The 15,641-nt window shown below is 39.5% G+C and overlaps 2 protein-coding genes across 2 annotated transcripts in view; one reads left to right on the forward strand and one right to left on the reverse strand.

The window, feature by feature from the left end:
* Positions 1–15,641, forward strand: part of ATOH7 (atonal bHLH transcription factor 7) — a 39,266-nt gene that overhangs the window by 22,232 nt on the left and 1,393 nt on the right. The window lies entirely within an intron of this gene.
* MYPN (myopalladin) overlaps positions 1–15,641 on the reverse strand; it is a 43,112-nt gene that overhangs the window by 13,249 nt on the left and 14,222 nt on the right. The window contains exons 5-11 of the mRNA XM_027750548.2: positions 14,831–14,902; positions 14,476–14,617; positions 13,513–13,536; positions 11,361–11,477; positions 10,546–10,915; positions 7,848–8,435; positions 5,387–5,534 (exon numbers count right to left, since the gene is read on the reverse strand). Coding sequence (XP_027606349.2) covers positions 5,387–5,534; positions 7,848–8,435; positions 10,546–10,915; positions 11,361–11,477; positions 13,513–13,536; positions 14,476–14,617; positions 14,831–14,902 — 1,461 coding nt within the window. The remainder of the gene's footprint in view (positions 1–5,386; positions 5,535–7,847; positions 8,436–10,545; positions 10,916–11,360; positions 11,478–13,512; positions 13,537–14,475; positions 14,618–14,830; positions 14,903–15,641) is intronic.

Consider the following 15,641-nt stretch of genomic DNA (forward strand, 5'->3'; position numbering starts at 1 on the left):
GCCCATTCCAATTCCCCCTCTCTACAAAATTTCTTCCTAATATCCAACCTAAACCTCCCCTGGCAGAGCTTAAGACCGAGCCCTCTTGTCCTACTGCTGGTTCCTGGGAGAAGAGACCAACCCCCACCTGGCTACACCCTCCTGTCAGGCAGTTGTAGAGAGTGAGGAGGTCTCCCCTGAGCCTCCTCTTCTGCAGGCTCAACAGCCCCAGCTCCCTCAGCCTCTCCTCGTAGGACTTGTGCTTGGGTCCCTTCACCAGCCTCGTTGCCCTTCTCTGGACCTGCTCCAGCCCCTCCATGTCCTTCCTGAACTGAGGGGCCCGGAACTGGACACAGTTCTGATAGAGGGAGGAATGCATTTCGTGGAGCCCCTTTCATGGGCAGGTTTTCTCTCACGTTTCTTTGCATGTGACTCTGGAGGGACGTGGGTATAACAGGAGCAGTTTGTGAGAACTTGCCCATATTGCTGCACTGTCAGCACTGGGCTGTCGTTCCTGGAGGCTGCTGCCCTGCCCATGGAAGCCCCAGGTGTCATTATCTAGGAACTGTGCAGGCTGACTGCACAAGTTTGGACTGGTCATTTTAAGGAGTTATGTTCAAAAATACATTTTAAATCAGAAAATTCCGAAGTTAGGGTTCACACAGCCCGACTGTTGTGCTCACACTTCAGTCTTTGCCTTTCTAAATGTGTTGTTCAGTGTGCATGTGCTGCTATAAGTTTGCACACAAATCAACACGACTGAGTTAACTTTGCCGTGAAAATCTGAACGTCAACGTACACAGACTGAAGGTGTAATACCAAACTTCTTACAAAGAGCAGAAATCTCTGAAAAAAGTGAGAATACACTGTTTTATAGAGAATATAATCTTGGAGGTTTTTGCTTGTTTGGTAGATTTTCTGTTAGGATTAGCAAGAACACAGTTGTTAATATGGCTTTCTGAAGAACTGCTTTTATCACAGAAGCCATGAGCCTATTTCTGAATGTGATTATGAAAGTGGTGTAGGGCAAAGTGTTTGTGATTGTGGTTCAGACAAGTATTTTGTAAAGCATCACATGAAGAACAAGTCAGTGTGATCACTGGGTACAATGTTAAAACTAGGCTGCAGTTCATCACACTGAGGAGACTGAGGGAAAGAGCACAGGGGTTCAAGCCCTGATTTTGAGCCCAAAATGCAGGATTGCAGCTACTTTTTTGGCAGCTTTCCTGGAACATGAAACTTCTACAGGCAGGGATTCACACACTTGTTTAATATAGTAGCTAGATATTTAAAATTGTGCTATCTACCAGCTAAAAGACTGTAAATTCCAGCTCCTATCTAGTGATGTGATGTGCTGTACAAAGTATAATGCATATCATGTATACATATTATAATTGTATATAATGATCTATATATGCTGAGTAGACTGCAGCTGTTGAAATCTGGTTATTTCTCTTACACGTAATGCATGTTGTTTGGTGTGCACAGCGTGCAAAAGGGGAGCAGGTGGTGTTGCATTAATATTGTCAGAGTATAGCTAGAAGGGTAAAAGACTTAAAACTGGCCAAAGTCAGGAAATGTGCTGGTGATTATGCATCTCTAGTGGAAATTTGGGGCAGTGAAATGCGCCTTCCCTTCTGGGGAGCTCCTTGCCCTTGCTGTGCCTTGGCACTGTTGTTGTAGGGTGCTGGTGGGTGGCTGTACTTTGACCAGTATGGCAAACAAAATCTTCTCTCAGTGCAAGTCTTGCTGAAGGTACAGGTTCACATCATTTTGTCTCTCTGATGGATCTGTTTGGTCCCATCACCATCATTTTTGAGCACCTGACATCAAGGCACTCTTCAGGGCAGGGCTATTACCTGCATTCTACATATGAGAAATTGAGGCCTGAAGAAGCTGAGGGATCTGTTAAGGTGGTACAGAAAGTCTGTGACAGAGCAGAGTTGGATCATGGTATCCTAGATCTTGAGTCAAGTAGTTTAACTCTGGGGCCATTCTGCTACCTGTGAACATTTTTGGCAAAAAAGGAATTGCATAGAGTGTAGTATTTCCTGTAAGGTTCTAAGCACCTTAGTATATGAATAAAGGTTCTAAAATCCTGGGTCTGTTGAAGTTAAAATCTATCTTTAGCAAGATTCAGATCTTAGTGAATATACATGCTAACAGTTAGTAGAAGCTTGTAGAATCAAAATAATCTGATGTTAGCTTAGTAACTCATGGAAATTGCCACAAACAGAAAGGCTAGAGGATCTTTATTCAAATGTTGACTCTCATATGCTGTATAACAATTCTGTTGGCCACTCATTGCCAACTCTAGACGAATTTCCCAGTTTAATCCCAGTTTTGTAACTTTTACTAGGTTGGCTTTTTGGCAGACTTATTCAAAATCCGTGTTACAGTTTATCTAAAAAACTGGCTTATGTTGCATCTCAGTGTCTCTTTCCAAGCTGTAACACTCCTTGGCTTCACAGTCTAATCTAGGCTGCTCTGACTGAAGTCTTCTTTTTAGTTTGAATTCTCTCTCCTCCCTCTGCTCTCCTTTCAGCAGTGGGAATCAAGAAACAACAGGTCCAACATGGATGCTTTTCTTTACCCATGAAGAGGTGCCATTTTAGCAACTTATTTCTTTCAGATGAATTGTGCTGGGTGTCTTACGTGGCACAAGACATGCTTACCCAAATGTAAATGTAAACCCTTGAAGAGACTAGCAAGTCATTGTCCAGCTAGACAATATTGAAAATACAGTTCAAAGTGATTAAGCAAGGGGAAAACAGAAGGGAAAGCAAATGAGGTGGCCATCTCCAATTCCCACAGACTTAGCTGGAGTGAGTGTGTGTGCAAGCATGGGGAGTTCAGGTTCCCTTTCTCACATGATGAGTTCTGCAAGCCAGGATCCCTGCCATGAAAACCTATCTGTACTTTATTATTGATTAGATCTAGGTCTTGAGAAGGCAGCTACAAGTGGTTGTTCAACTATTCATTCCCACAATTATAGAGAGTTTGTACCCATTAATATCAAGATCTGGTAATTTGTCTTGGTCAGGTTCTTAAATCTCTTCTCATTTCTAGCATAGAGCAGAGAAGCTTCTGTTAGGAGTCTTTGTGGTTTAATTTCCCTCCTTAATCAAAAATTGCCTACATTTGCTGACCTTTGAGAGACGATGCGAAGCTTGGTTTTGAGGAAGATTTTTGGAGTGATCGAATTAAACAGCTTCTGGTGATTCTTGGGACCTTTCTGAAGCTGACTGCTTAATGTGGGAACTGTAAGGAGATAGTTCTGTTTGCTCAGTGTTGAGGTGTTACTGGTGTTGTGGGCTGTGTGATGAGTTGGAATCTGCAGCTCTACAGGCTTTGGTTTTTAATGATCTAAAAGCTTTTGGACAAACCCCACATCTCTTTTGCTCTGAAATTTCTTATCAAATGCTCTCTAGCAAAAGTAAAGAGTATATTCATGTAAGGGCTGTGCATAGTTTTCTAAACACTTGTAGGTTTACTCTGTCCTAAAAATAAGGCTGCTGAGTCTTCCATAAGACACAGCCAGTCGGTGTTGCCATTCACTCGACATTCTTCATAGTAAATGACACTGTGAGCACAGTTTGTAGTTCTTATAACCAAAATGTATAAACCAGGCCCAGCTTCTTCACCCTCCCTTCCTTTGTTATCAGTTAATGAATTTATTTTTACTACTGTACAGGATTTTGAGGTTTTGGAATTTCACCTGGCAATGCTACAGACTGCCATCTGCAGAAATGACAGGGTGTTTTTTCCTGGTATCAATTTAACACAGATATGCCATGTATAGAATGACAATGTCTCCTTTTTAATTCCATGTTTAACTGCAAGAGGAAAAAAACCAGGAGAAAATCTATGAGTGTGGATCCAGCACTCCAACATATTATTTTCATGAAGTTGGTTGTTCTATATAGTGTAAAGCAATAGGAATTTCGGGAAATACTGTTCATCTCATCTATTTAAAAAATCACTGCTTTCACTGAGGAGCAAACTCAAACAAGAAGTTGCTGGAGTTAGCAGTGAAGTCTAGCCATGCTTTTCCTGGATGTGGAAGAGTAAAGTCAGAAGGTGGGAACTGAGAGGAAAATGAGGGAACTTTTATTGAATAATTCCAGAACTGTTGTTTAGTTCATTGGCATTATAATTACCATAACAATTAGAGAAGTGTCAGCTTTGAGGCTTTTCAGTGTTTGAGGAATTGGAGAATCAAGATTTAGTTTTGGTGTCCTCCAGAATAGCAAATAAGTGTATATATAATTTTTGCTGTCAGCAGATAACTTTGAGACTAGTAGTTATCGTTGTTTCTAAAGGGGTTATCATGGAGTTAACTCAAAAGATTGACTGGTATTTCACAGTAGCTCTCTAAATAATTTGTCTTACTACTATAGCAAGTACAATTTGCAACCCTTGTGATTCATCTGCAAAACACAGTGCTTGCCAGCTGTTTTAGTCAAAGTGCTTTGGCAGTGTGATCTGCCAGAAAGAAAGGTCAACAGCAACATTAAAAAAACCAGGGATTACACTGCAGTTGTCCACAGAGGGTAATATGCTCTAAAGACTCCGTGGCTTTTTGCTTATCTTCGCATGTTCTCTGTCAGAAGGGCTGATGGACATTGTGAAAAGTTCCTTGACAACAGATCGGGGTAAAACCTAATTTGCTGGGTTAAGCCTGAGCTGGCGGGACAGCTATCGAGGGCTCCATGGCCAAGGTGAGAGAAGAATAATCACCAACAGGTGGAACAGCTATCCAACAATCCTTAGTGTGTCCTATTTCTTTTTTAATTTCATAGACAGTGTCCAGATCCAGTGAATTTATTGATTCCAGTTAAGAATGAACTGATATTTAGTTCCTTGAACTTTGTAAAAGGCTTGTTATTTTGCTAAACTCTAATAATAAATAATAATAATAATAATAATAATAAAGTTCCCAAAAAGTCCTTGTTAATTCAGATAAATTTGGAGATCTGGAAAAATAGGTTTAATGCTAAAAATTGACCCCCCACTTTAGTTCAACCAAAAGAAAAAACAAAAACCTTTTTCTAAACAGTTTGATTACTCTTTAATTTTAAGTTGAGCAACTTGTAAAGCAAGAAAATGAAAGCTGCTGTCCAGAGGCTTCCGTGAAAACAAAGAAGTGTTACATTCCTACCAGCCTCTGAGATGATCAGAAATGAAAAATGCTGGTGAGTCACAAACTAAATCTTCTACAGCTGCATCCCCTCATGCTTCCTGTTTAAAGCTACAGTTTGCTGTTCCAAAGCACAGCTCCCCACCAAAGCTCACCCTGCAAAGCAGCGTAGCAGCTCAACCACCCAAACACCTTTTGTTCCACACGTCGTAATACATGACTTGTTCATGAGTGAAAACTTATTTTAATAAGACTTGATTTTCTTACCTGCTGACCGCTGTGTTGATTAGCATCCTCTCTGAAATGCAATTTTCTTTCCAGGTCCTTTAAAAGAGCAGCTTTATTTTCCCGAATGGAATCACTTGTTGCTAATGGCAGAGGCTTCAGGTTTTTCTTTGTTGATCCTTGGGTTGGGCTATTAAAAGAAAATTCTGATACTAACATGCAGCAACCAGTATATACATATTTTGTCACCTGTGTGACATGATATGTTACATTTCAGTTGTCTGGAGGAACCTATTATTTATTTACATAGTAGCTAAACCACAATACAGCATTTGATTTTTTTTTTTTTGGTACTGTCTTAATGGTGCATCCCATTCCCATGCCAGTAGGAATTAAAACCACACATGTTATAGAGAATAAGCATTATAATAGTATAATAAGAATCTCAGTTCCATTTATATTTATCCTGTAATAATTAGGTCACAGTAAATGCTAAAGAAATGTGTGTAGGAGTTACCTTAGGTGTACAATGTGTACGTATGACTGTATCAGACAATAATTTAAAAGTTAATACAATTTGTCATCGATCCTTATCTCACATCTTCATTGATCATTTACTCTTTCCATGAACTTTTACTTCTTTTATTTCTCTCACCCTTTTATGATACCTAACCTCAACAGTTATTTTTTATTTGTATGTTATAGATGCAGTCTGTTTAAGGTTTGAAAATCGTTAAATTCTCAAATAAGACTGTCAGGAGACTGTGAGAGTGCACTGCTGAAGCAGAGCAGCAGGACACTGCTAGAAAGTGTGCAACTTTCTGGGAGTTTACTGGGAGTTGGGATCTTAATTACAGGGACTCCTGATGAAGGCATAACTGATGATTGCTCTGCAAAGTATCTCCATTTTGTTGTTCTGCAGGCACAGCGAGCTCTCCCTCCTTCACCAGAGTTACTATCATTAATAATGCCACAAAAGGAAGCTGAAGTTTCCGTAGGTATTCACGGATTATCCCAGATCCTGTTCAGGTTCCTTCCTGACCTTTTGTACCCCCACTTAGACTCTCTCCCATGCAGAGGTCAAGATCTGGATCTCAGCACGCTGAGCTCTAGTTGTGCTCTAGGAATTCAGCTCTGGGCTGGGACCCAGGAGAGCTAAAATGGAGAAAACAATATTTAACTGCTCTGCCTGGTAGGCAGATCGTAATGGCTTACTGTGCAGTGAGAAAAAGGAAATCTCTTTGCAAGGGTTCAATGTCATTATTGCAAAGAGAACAGCAGCTGAGCACTTGGGCACAAGCTCTGAAGGGCAGGAAGGGGTGCCAGTTGCAGCTGATTTTTGGTTGCTCTTGCAGCATTGTGAAAGCAGGTTGAAGGATTGAGTTGGCCACAGTTAAAACCCTCACTGTGGATCTTATAACTTCATGCTGTGTGCCTGATTGGGATGCAAGAGCCAGGAAGGCCTCCAGACAGGCGCCACAGGGTGATGGCAATTGTGTGGCTGTGCTGGGCAACTGGGAGCTCTCTGAGTAGGAGGGCAGTCATGGTTTGAAGGCAGGATTTCTTGGCACACAGAGTGGGGAATGGTACACATGCAGGGACACATTCTTCTGTTGTAATAACAGATTGGTTACTGTAGTATCCATGGGATAGTCAGGAGATTGTGACTTACTGATGGCTATCACTACCCTGAACTGTACCGTTGATATAATTTCCTTATATTCCTTACTTTGTGCAGAATTTGGGGTTCTGTGGATAAACAGCTGTACCAATCTACTGGGGCTGGCCATGCTAACACTGGGTTCACATGGTCCATAAAAGGGATTTCACTTCAACTCTACCAGTAAAGAAGAAACTCATAAGGCCAAAACCTTGCCAGTACATCATCATCCTTATTTGCTTATATTATCGTAGCTATTTTCTCATAGAAATCATGCTGGCTGTCAATTAAAGTATTTGTGTGCAAACCATTAACTGTCCTGAGATTTTCTGGAGGACTTCAAATGTAGAAAGTACTGCAACCAGAAAAATATCTTTACATAAGTTATTTCTTAGATTTACCTGGACTAAAAGAATAACTTGCATTATGAGGTACCTTTCAAAACTTTACTTGTTGCTTACAATAGGTAAGAATGTTTTTGTGCCTCATGTAGGCAAATGGAGTGACTTATCCTGCAAGCTCATGAAATCTCTTTTCTCCCACTAGTACAGTCTTATGAATCTCTGAGCTCCCACATTCTTGTATATATCTGTTTACACACTCACATTTCTCTGTCTTGAATTTATCTTACCCTTGGTGTACCTTATTATAGAAGGTACTATCCCTTCCTTTCTTAACTGAATGTAAAGGTTAGATTAAATGACCAGAATACATGAGTAACTCACTTTTCTACTTTACAGATGACTTGCATTTCCCCTGCTGAACCCTTGAACAGAAGCACATCCTGGTTTCCTCTGAGTATTTCTTACCCCTGCTTCTGTGCATGTGGCCTATGGTACTTACATGGCTGGAGTACTTCTGGGCAGGCCCATGGCGTTGGTTGATGGCACAGCAGGAAGCGAGGGAAGAACAGCACTAAGGAAAGCCACGGGGTTCTGAATCCGTGCAGTCGGGGAGATGGGAGCAGGAGTCACAGTCTGGGGCTGGAAGTGTTTTACGCTGGATGCAGAGAGCGTTAACGGAGGCACCGCGGGTTCTTTGGGGCTTGGGACAGACTGTTCGCTTTTGCTTGTAAACCCTCCCGAGGACCTCGATTGGGCAGGTGGGGGATTTCCTGTGAAATTTTCCATGTTGTTTGTTCTCTGAGTTGCTTGAGGGACGTTGCTGAATGCTGCAAGGGAGGAGCTGGCCAAGGAGCTGGCCGGTGGTGAGGTTTGGGATGGCAGGAACTGCTTAGGGCGGGTGTAGCCAAAAGCTTGTGAAGCAGAGGCTGAGCTTTGCTTGTACAGAGTTGAGGTGGACTGTTGGTAGAGTGAAGTAGCAGAATTCAATGAAACCGTGTTGAATGACAGCTCTCTTAGAGATGCCTGATGCACCTGCTGCTGTTCAAGCAAGACCTGGTTGTGGAGCTGCTTTAACTGGCTCTGATCACTGTACATAAAATAAAGATGAGCAAAATTGGTTATAAGCCCTGAAATATGCCAGTTGACTACATTTCCACATATGAATTGAGAGAGAAAAATGAGTTGTGAGGGGGAAAAAAATGTCCTGTGATACCATAAGAGACAGAGGAAACTCCTACCTGACTTATTCTGTATCATTATGAGAAGAGCATAATATTAGTTTGCTACTAAAATAAACTTTTCCTTCCTCTCCCCTTCTTTGCCAGAGGCACAAAAGCTTTTTGTCTGAAAATTATTTGATGGAAGATAATTCTTACATTTGATCATGTGAAATATAAATATAAATTTTGCTTGAAGATATTTAAGGCACAGCATTGTCAAATTCTGCTCCCTGTCATCTTAGTACCTCACTGCTTGTGCAACTAAGAGTAAGATTTGGTGAATCATATTTTAAATGAGCATTTGTAAGCCAGATTGAAGTGAATTTACCTCCTGTTGAAGCAAGTTCTGAGACCAGCATTTTGACTCACAAAGCTTTGTAATAATCCGCCATAAGAGGTATTGCCAATGTAGTTTAGTTGGTGTTGACATTCAGTGACAGGCAGGGGTGTCTAAATAAGAGAGGACTTGCATTTCATGCTGTTGTTGTTTTCTAGATTCTATCTGCTAGATATGTCAACTGTTTTGCAATTAAGGAGAATTATTTTGCCTTGTCAAGTGTTTTATTTAGTTTTTATGTATATAGAAATATAGCACATGAAAAACAGGCTGGTTTTTTCCCTTCCAAAACCAGAAAGGACATAGAGGATATGGAAAATGGTCATGCTATAAACTATTAAATGACTGTTGATAAAAAGTGAAAAATGTAGAAGTAGAGACCAACTACAACTGGTACTGACAAACCAAATAAATGGTCAACAGAACTTCTTCTGTTAAAAGAATTACTGTTTCTATAATGTATTAAAAATAACCATAAAGATAGATAATTTAGATATAATTATTAAAACAATTATCATTATACATTATTATAATAATTTAGATAATAAAACTATTTCAAGCTTTCAAAAAGTAAAATGTTAGAGAGTTAGAAGTTGTGTGGTCCTGATTTTGTGTCCTTCATATATACATCTGCATAATAAAGCACTCCTTTGCTACAGAGGGTTTTTCTGGAGTGTGTGTGAGAGAAGTGCTGCTTTATGCAAGCCTTTCACAACTTAAATACTGCTTCTGCTCCTCCCTTAAACACACCATAGCTCTGAAAGTAGACAGTGCTGTCAATATGGGCTTCATAAAGTAAAAAAAAATCAGTGGTCCAAATTTTTCCTCTGCTACGTGGTATGTAAGTTCTCTCTTCTCCTTGTAATGTTTATGCTATGAAATTACAGCCCTGCTTAAAAGTACCAATGAATTACTTTATAAAGTCCTTCCTGAGCCTATAGTTGTATTCAAGAAATAAAATTAAGGATATTTTGTTAAACTAGATGTGGGAGGCTGAAAAAATGCTGAAAACATATTACTTAACAAAGTGCAGTGTAAATTCCACAAATTGTTCTCTAAGAAAACTACACTACTTCTTCAAATTTCCCCTTGAGCTCATGGTGCACTAGCTGTGCAGGTGCTTCTTAGTTCAAGGGGTTTCACATTATCAAACACTTCCAAATGTTTTATCCGTTTTAGGAGGCGATTACGCTTGTGGGACATAAAGTCATGAGGAATGGCCTTTGGGACAACAGCTGCCCTCTAGTTGCCAGTCCATACTATGTGTGAGACTGAATATGTCTGATTTTGGCAAAATTCCATACCCAGAACTGGGTGACGTGTGTGAAGAACCTGCTTTTATTTTGCCTGCATAAAAGCAGGGTTGTTTACCTTTTGACTGCAGCAGAAAACATTGTGGAATTAATAACATTTCAGAGGGAAAACATTTTCCTTTTAAAATTGGAGAACACTTTTCCTAAGAGGGATATACAGAATATGTAGAATATGTTTTCTAAAAGTATGGTTAATTAGGCCAGTGCCATGTGACACTGTCTTTTTTCTCTGTGTTTGAGTTTTTGCTCTAGTGCAATAGTGCCATGGTCTATAAATACTAAATAATATCAGTGATGCTCCTGAGACTTAGAATTCTGTTTACTTACAGCTTTGGTTTAGCCAGTACCGGGGGGGGTTCCTTGGATGGTGAAGTTGGCTCAGTTATTTTCATTGGCTGTCCATTTATCTTCTCTGGGAAATGGTTGGGTCTGATTTGGTTTGTAGCACCGGGTCCATCCTCTGATGATGATTCACTTCCTTTCTCATCTTCGGGCAGCTTGAAGTGCACACGGAGCCCTATCTTGGAACTCGATCTGGGTTCGTTGTGGTTCACGAGAACACCTTCAAGTTTAGGTTTAGGTGTTTGGTTTGTTCCGTGGGGGGAAGGAGCGTGGGGGGGAGGTTGGTGTTCAGTAGCAACAAAGTCGATGGAGCTCGTGGTGTGAAGGGTGGCAGCATTGCTGCTGTCTTCGGATGCTGAAAGAGTAAACAGCAAGCTTTTACGTAAATGCCATAAATCATAGTGAAATAAAATCACAAAATTACAGTTCAGAAAACTCACTCTGGTGTCCTTCTGGCTGTTGGACTGAGTTGTTTGACTTTGTTTATATAACAACAATAGTCCTGTAAAAAAGGACTATTGTAAAGGTGGAGGGAAAAGAGACACCGTTCTAGTTTGGAAAACCAAGCAGTGCTCTTCAGCCATGTCCCCCATACATTCCATTAGCATCTTTGAAGTAAAAACTTTCTTTTCAGAGAATTCCCAGACCTTTCAGTTACGAAGAACATTTCTAGAACTTGAGCTGACTTGGAGGCACCAGCACACTCTGCCCTTACGTTCTGTACGGTGCCTTGGCAGCCTAAATCATAGCCTGCTCTGCTTGTATTTACCAGGGAGCAAAGGACTAAAACAAACCCTTACCTCTGACAGTGAGATGTGCTGTACTGGATACTGTGCCATATTTATTGTTTGCAGTACAGGTGAAAGTGCCAGAATCTTCTGAAAATACTTCAGCAATAACGAGAGTACAAATTTCCTCTGCAAAGCATCAGAGCAATGTTAGTACTTGAAGTGAACGTGTAGTGAACAAACACACAAAACCCTGGCTGTCCTTCAGGAGATTTCCTTAAGGTCTTTAACCTTGCTCAGTTTGATTTTATTTTCATCAGTATTATCAATTTTGGCAGCCTTTGTGTGCAGCAGCTGTTATCAGCATTGTCTGCAGCAACTGCTGTCCTCTGTGCTCCAGCATGCCCAATGGAAGTGAAGAACAGGTGTCAGCAGCATGTGGAAAACACTGGAAAATGTTTTCCTAAGGACATGAAGTACAGACTTAAGACAGAAGCAGTTTAAAATTTAATTTAGAAAAATACAGTGTACTCTATACTCTCAACTCACTAAAATAGATATATTTTTATCTCTGCAGATGGAAAGATTAATTATAATTAACAGTTATAATTTTATATTATATATATATTATATATATATATACATATATATATAATTGTAATTCAAGTGGAGTCACTTTGTGAGAGGGAGAAACACAAAATATAGGCTGGCATTTTCCAAAAGTACCCGTGCAGATTTGCAGATAGAGGGGGTTGTGCTAATCATGCTTATAGAAAGGTGCCTTTTCACTTCCTTGCAAAGAAGACTCGGGGACACCAAAAATGTGCTAGCAAAAGTGTACTATGAAAAACTATATTCCATCTTGAAAAGTCTGGCATTATGGCACTCCTGTCTGACCAGTATCTGATGTGTCTGGGCAGCAGTACCAGCCAATAAATACCTATGGTGATGGGATTTTAAGTCTTTTGTTTGGCTGGGACGGGGAGGGAGAGCGACATCTAAAGTGTATGAAATGTGGGCTGATAAAATTTCTTCAAAATTAGTGTTAGTGACTATTTTGCTACCCTTTTGCAATAAACTTTCCTAAAACCCTACAGGATAAATATTTTATGAGTATTTCTGTAGAAAACCGTATCACACTTAAACTTGATTGTTTCATGGCATCACTGAGGGGAACATAGTAGCAACAAAGAGATTGCTTGCTATCAACTACTGGAGAATAATAGTTTGTTATAGTACTAGTTTAAGGCATTATAAGATGTAGTTTATCGTGCTGGGATTTGCCAGTGGCTGCATGCATGGAAATCCAGATTCCTTCTGAATGAGCAGCAGGTGATGAGGCTGTGACAACTGCACCCAACTGATGATCCTCTCCAAACTGCTTCACATTACTCAGCAGTGATGCCAGCGGACAGTAAGGGAACAGTGTCGTTGGGTGCTGGTTGAAGCTCCATTTTTTTCCATCCTAAATCTCAGAAAGAGGGAGTTTCTTTCAAGACACTTTTCAGGGTAAAAAAACTTCTAATAGGGCAAGGAGAAGAGTTACAGAAGTTTATTATGTAAGAATTAATACTCCTTTGATAATTTTCCATCTTAAGAGGGGCAGCTTTATATTTCTAGTAGTGAGAAGCATACTGAGGAGAGTGATCCTCTCATGGAGAAGTAATCAAAATCTGTAAGGCTCCTCTGCTCCGATCACGTGAAGTAACCTGCCTTCTACCCTGACCCCTGAAATTAGCAGGCCCAGCCATGTTTATAGGATTTGCTGATATCAGGGGTGGAACACCTGATGTGGCACTCTCATATTACGCTGGTCCGGAGCACAGGGAATGGCTGACATGGCTAAACATCTGATGCAATGTTCCCTAACTGGTAAACTAGATAAAAATAGCTCAGTCCTACATCATCTGGTGTACTTTTGGACCTCAGATGTACTGGGGACCCTTATACATTGATTTTATTAATCTTTAGCTCATTTAGATCCCGGGTTAGAACTGGATCAAAGCAGAATGGAAACACTTTCTTCAAAAGAGATAGAACTAATTCAGATTATATATTTATGGAACAGTCTACAGTGAAATGCAACTTACAAGTAGCTATAGATTATGGAGAAAAGAAAAAATTACATTAATTAAATTATAGAGTTTCAATAATCCATGTTTTGTGAAGGAAAATCACCACATTTATATAATGAAAAAATTACGAGCCTTTTGATGATCCTCACCTGGTTCAGCCATAGATCGTGGTTCTGAAGGGAAGAAAAGCAGAATTATTAGATTGAATATAGTTGCTTTTGCAAACATTTTTTTTTAAGCACTAAATATAAAGTTTGACTCCTCAATATGATGGAATACTGGAATGTGATCCAGTTTTCTGTTTATGGCGTGGTAGAGACAGCCAAGCCTTCTACTCAATGGCATGTCAAAGCCACTGAACGATATGAACACTTACGAACATTTTTGGGAATTTATGAACAGGAAATAAATTCTGCAAGAAGTATTTTTTTCAATATTAGCACTACTTTATCTTGAAGACAATTTCTGAAACTAAGATGCGCAAAACCATGTTATGATGAACCATTGTTTCACTGAGGTTTGGTTTAGTGTCGTATTTAAGGAATTTCTGTTGAATTTTCTCAATTTTTAGCATTCCAGTGACTTATGAGAAAATTGCAAATGTTTTAACTGTGTTTGAAAATTACCAGAGAAGTCTGTGTTTACAACCTACTGTGTATCACGTGCACACATGTGCATGTGTCAGCATGGTAATGTGCACATCAGGTTACTTGTGTGGATAAATAAGCAATCTACTGCCCATAAGCACTATTATAAAATTACCTACCTGAAAGGTGAGGGATTTACAGGCAATGGAACTCTACATAAAAGGTGTAAACTCAAAAAAACCCAGTGGAAGTAAGGCTGAATTAGAAGAGGACACTGAAGTGGCAAAGGGATCAAAGCAGAAGGCAAAATGATTCGAGAATTTGGGGAATCTCAGGCAAATACTACCTGTGAGGTGCTGGTCAATCCATTCACACTTTGAGCTTCTGGGACCCAGATTTATTGCCATAAATTCAGCTTGTGTGGTTCTTACCATTGTAATAAGAAATTCACAGGGTTGCTATGTTAGCAATTTTTTTGCTTGCCTATATTTTATTAGACACAATACTTTCACACAGAAAACATACTTTTCTGTAATATCCTAAAATCTGGAGAATCTTCTATCAGTGTTCCTTCTCTATACCATTCAACCTTTGGGGAAGGAGCTCCTTTCACCCGACATTCAAAGACAACAAGCTGCCCCTCAGAAGCTGAAATATCCTGTAACATCTAATAGAGAAAATGAATAGACAGTCAGTAAATACCTTAATGCTCTGGAAGTAATACTGATTTCAGTAAGATTTAATAAAGCCACTTAAATCTTTGAGTGGCTTCAGAAATGCATAATTCCTTTTTTTACATTTGATAGCTAGAAATTTTTTAATCATCTCTTTCTACAGTTAATTGACCTCTAATTTTCAAATATGTCATAGAACAAATTACCTTTGTAAATACAGGAGCAGCAATTATAGGTCTTCCATCCAGTCCTTGTAAATAGTTAGTGGGGCTTTGGGCCTGTAGGTTGCAAAACATCACAAGATGATGTTTAGGTGTTCAGACATTATTTTTCCATATACAGGAAAAGTGGGTGAAGTCCAAAGGAAAATATTTAATGCAATGAATATAAATTCTGTTGTGGACAACTGCTGGTGATCATCCTGGATGGGATAACAGCAAAAATGCTGCTAGTGCTTTATTGCCTAGTCGAGTCCATCTTGGCAAGGAAAACTTCACTGCAGCGTATTGTGACATCTTTTGTTAATAATTCCCTAAGGCAAAACTTTGTTGGCTGCTTGGTGGTAGTTTTGTTTTTAAAATCCTTACTCACAAAATATTTATGAAAGTTAAGAAGGAAGTGTTAAGTCAAGTCACGTATGTGACTGCTACTGTAATTCTTTTCCTTTGCCTAAACCAAACCATTTAAGAAGGTGAGATATCACCCTCTTGATCCTACTCAGTGAAATCAGAATGGAGTTATTCTTCTCCTGGAAAATTTTGTTTTCTAGATTGATTATTTCATAGAGTTTTTCCTTTTAGTGAAATAAGAGTTGCCCCAGAAAAGCAAAATTACTAATTCAGTATCTCAGGAAACAGAGCCACATTTACATAGATGATGTTTTATAAACCAACAAGATTAAAAGTGGTGATTTTTTGAGATAACTATTACTCTTGACTTAAGCAACTTCTTTTAAATGGTGAAATGTCTCGGAGGCTTAGTTCTATTCTCATTGTAGTAAAAAGGTGCATTGCTTCA

This window comes from Pipra filicauda, unplaced genomic scaffold, assembly GCF_003945595.2.
Source record: "Pipra filicauda isolate LSUMZ 115617 unplaced genomic scaffold, ASM394559v2 scaffold4_size7858003_pilon, whole genome shotgun sequence".
Taxonomy (NCBI): Eukaryota; Metazoa; Chordata; class Aves; order Passeriformes; family Pipridae; genus Pipra; species Pipra filicauda.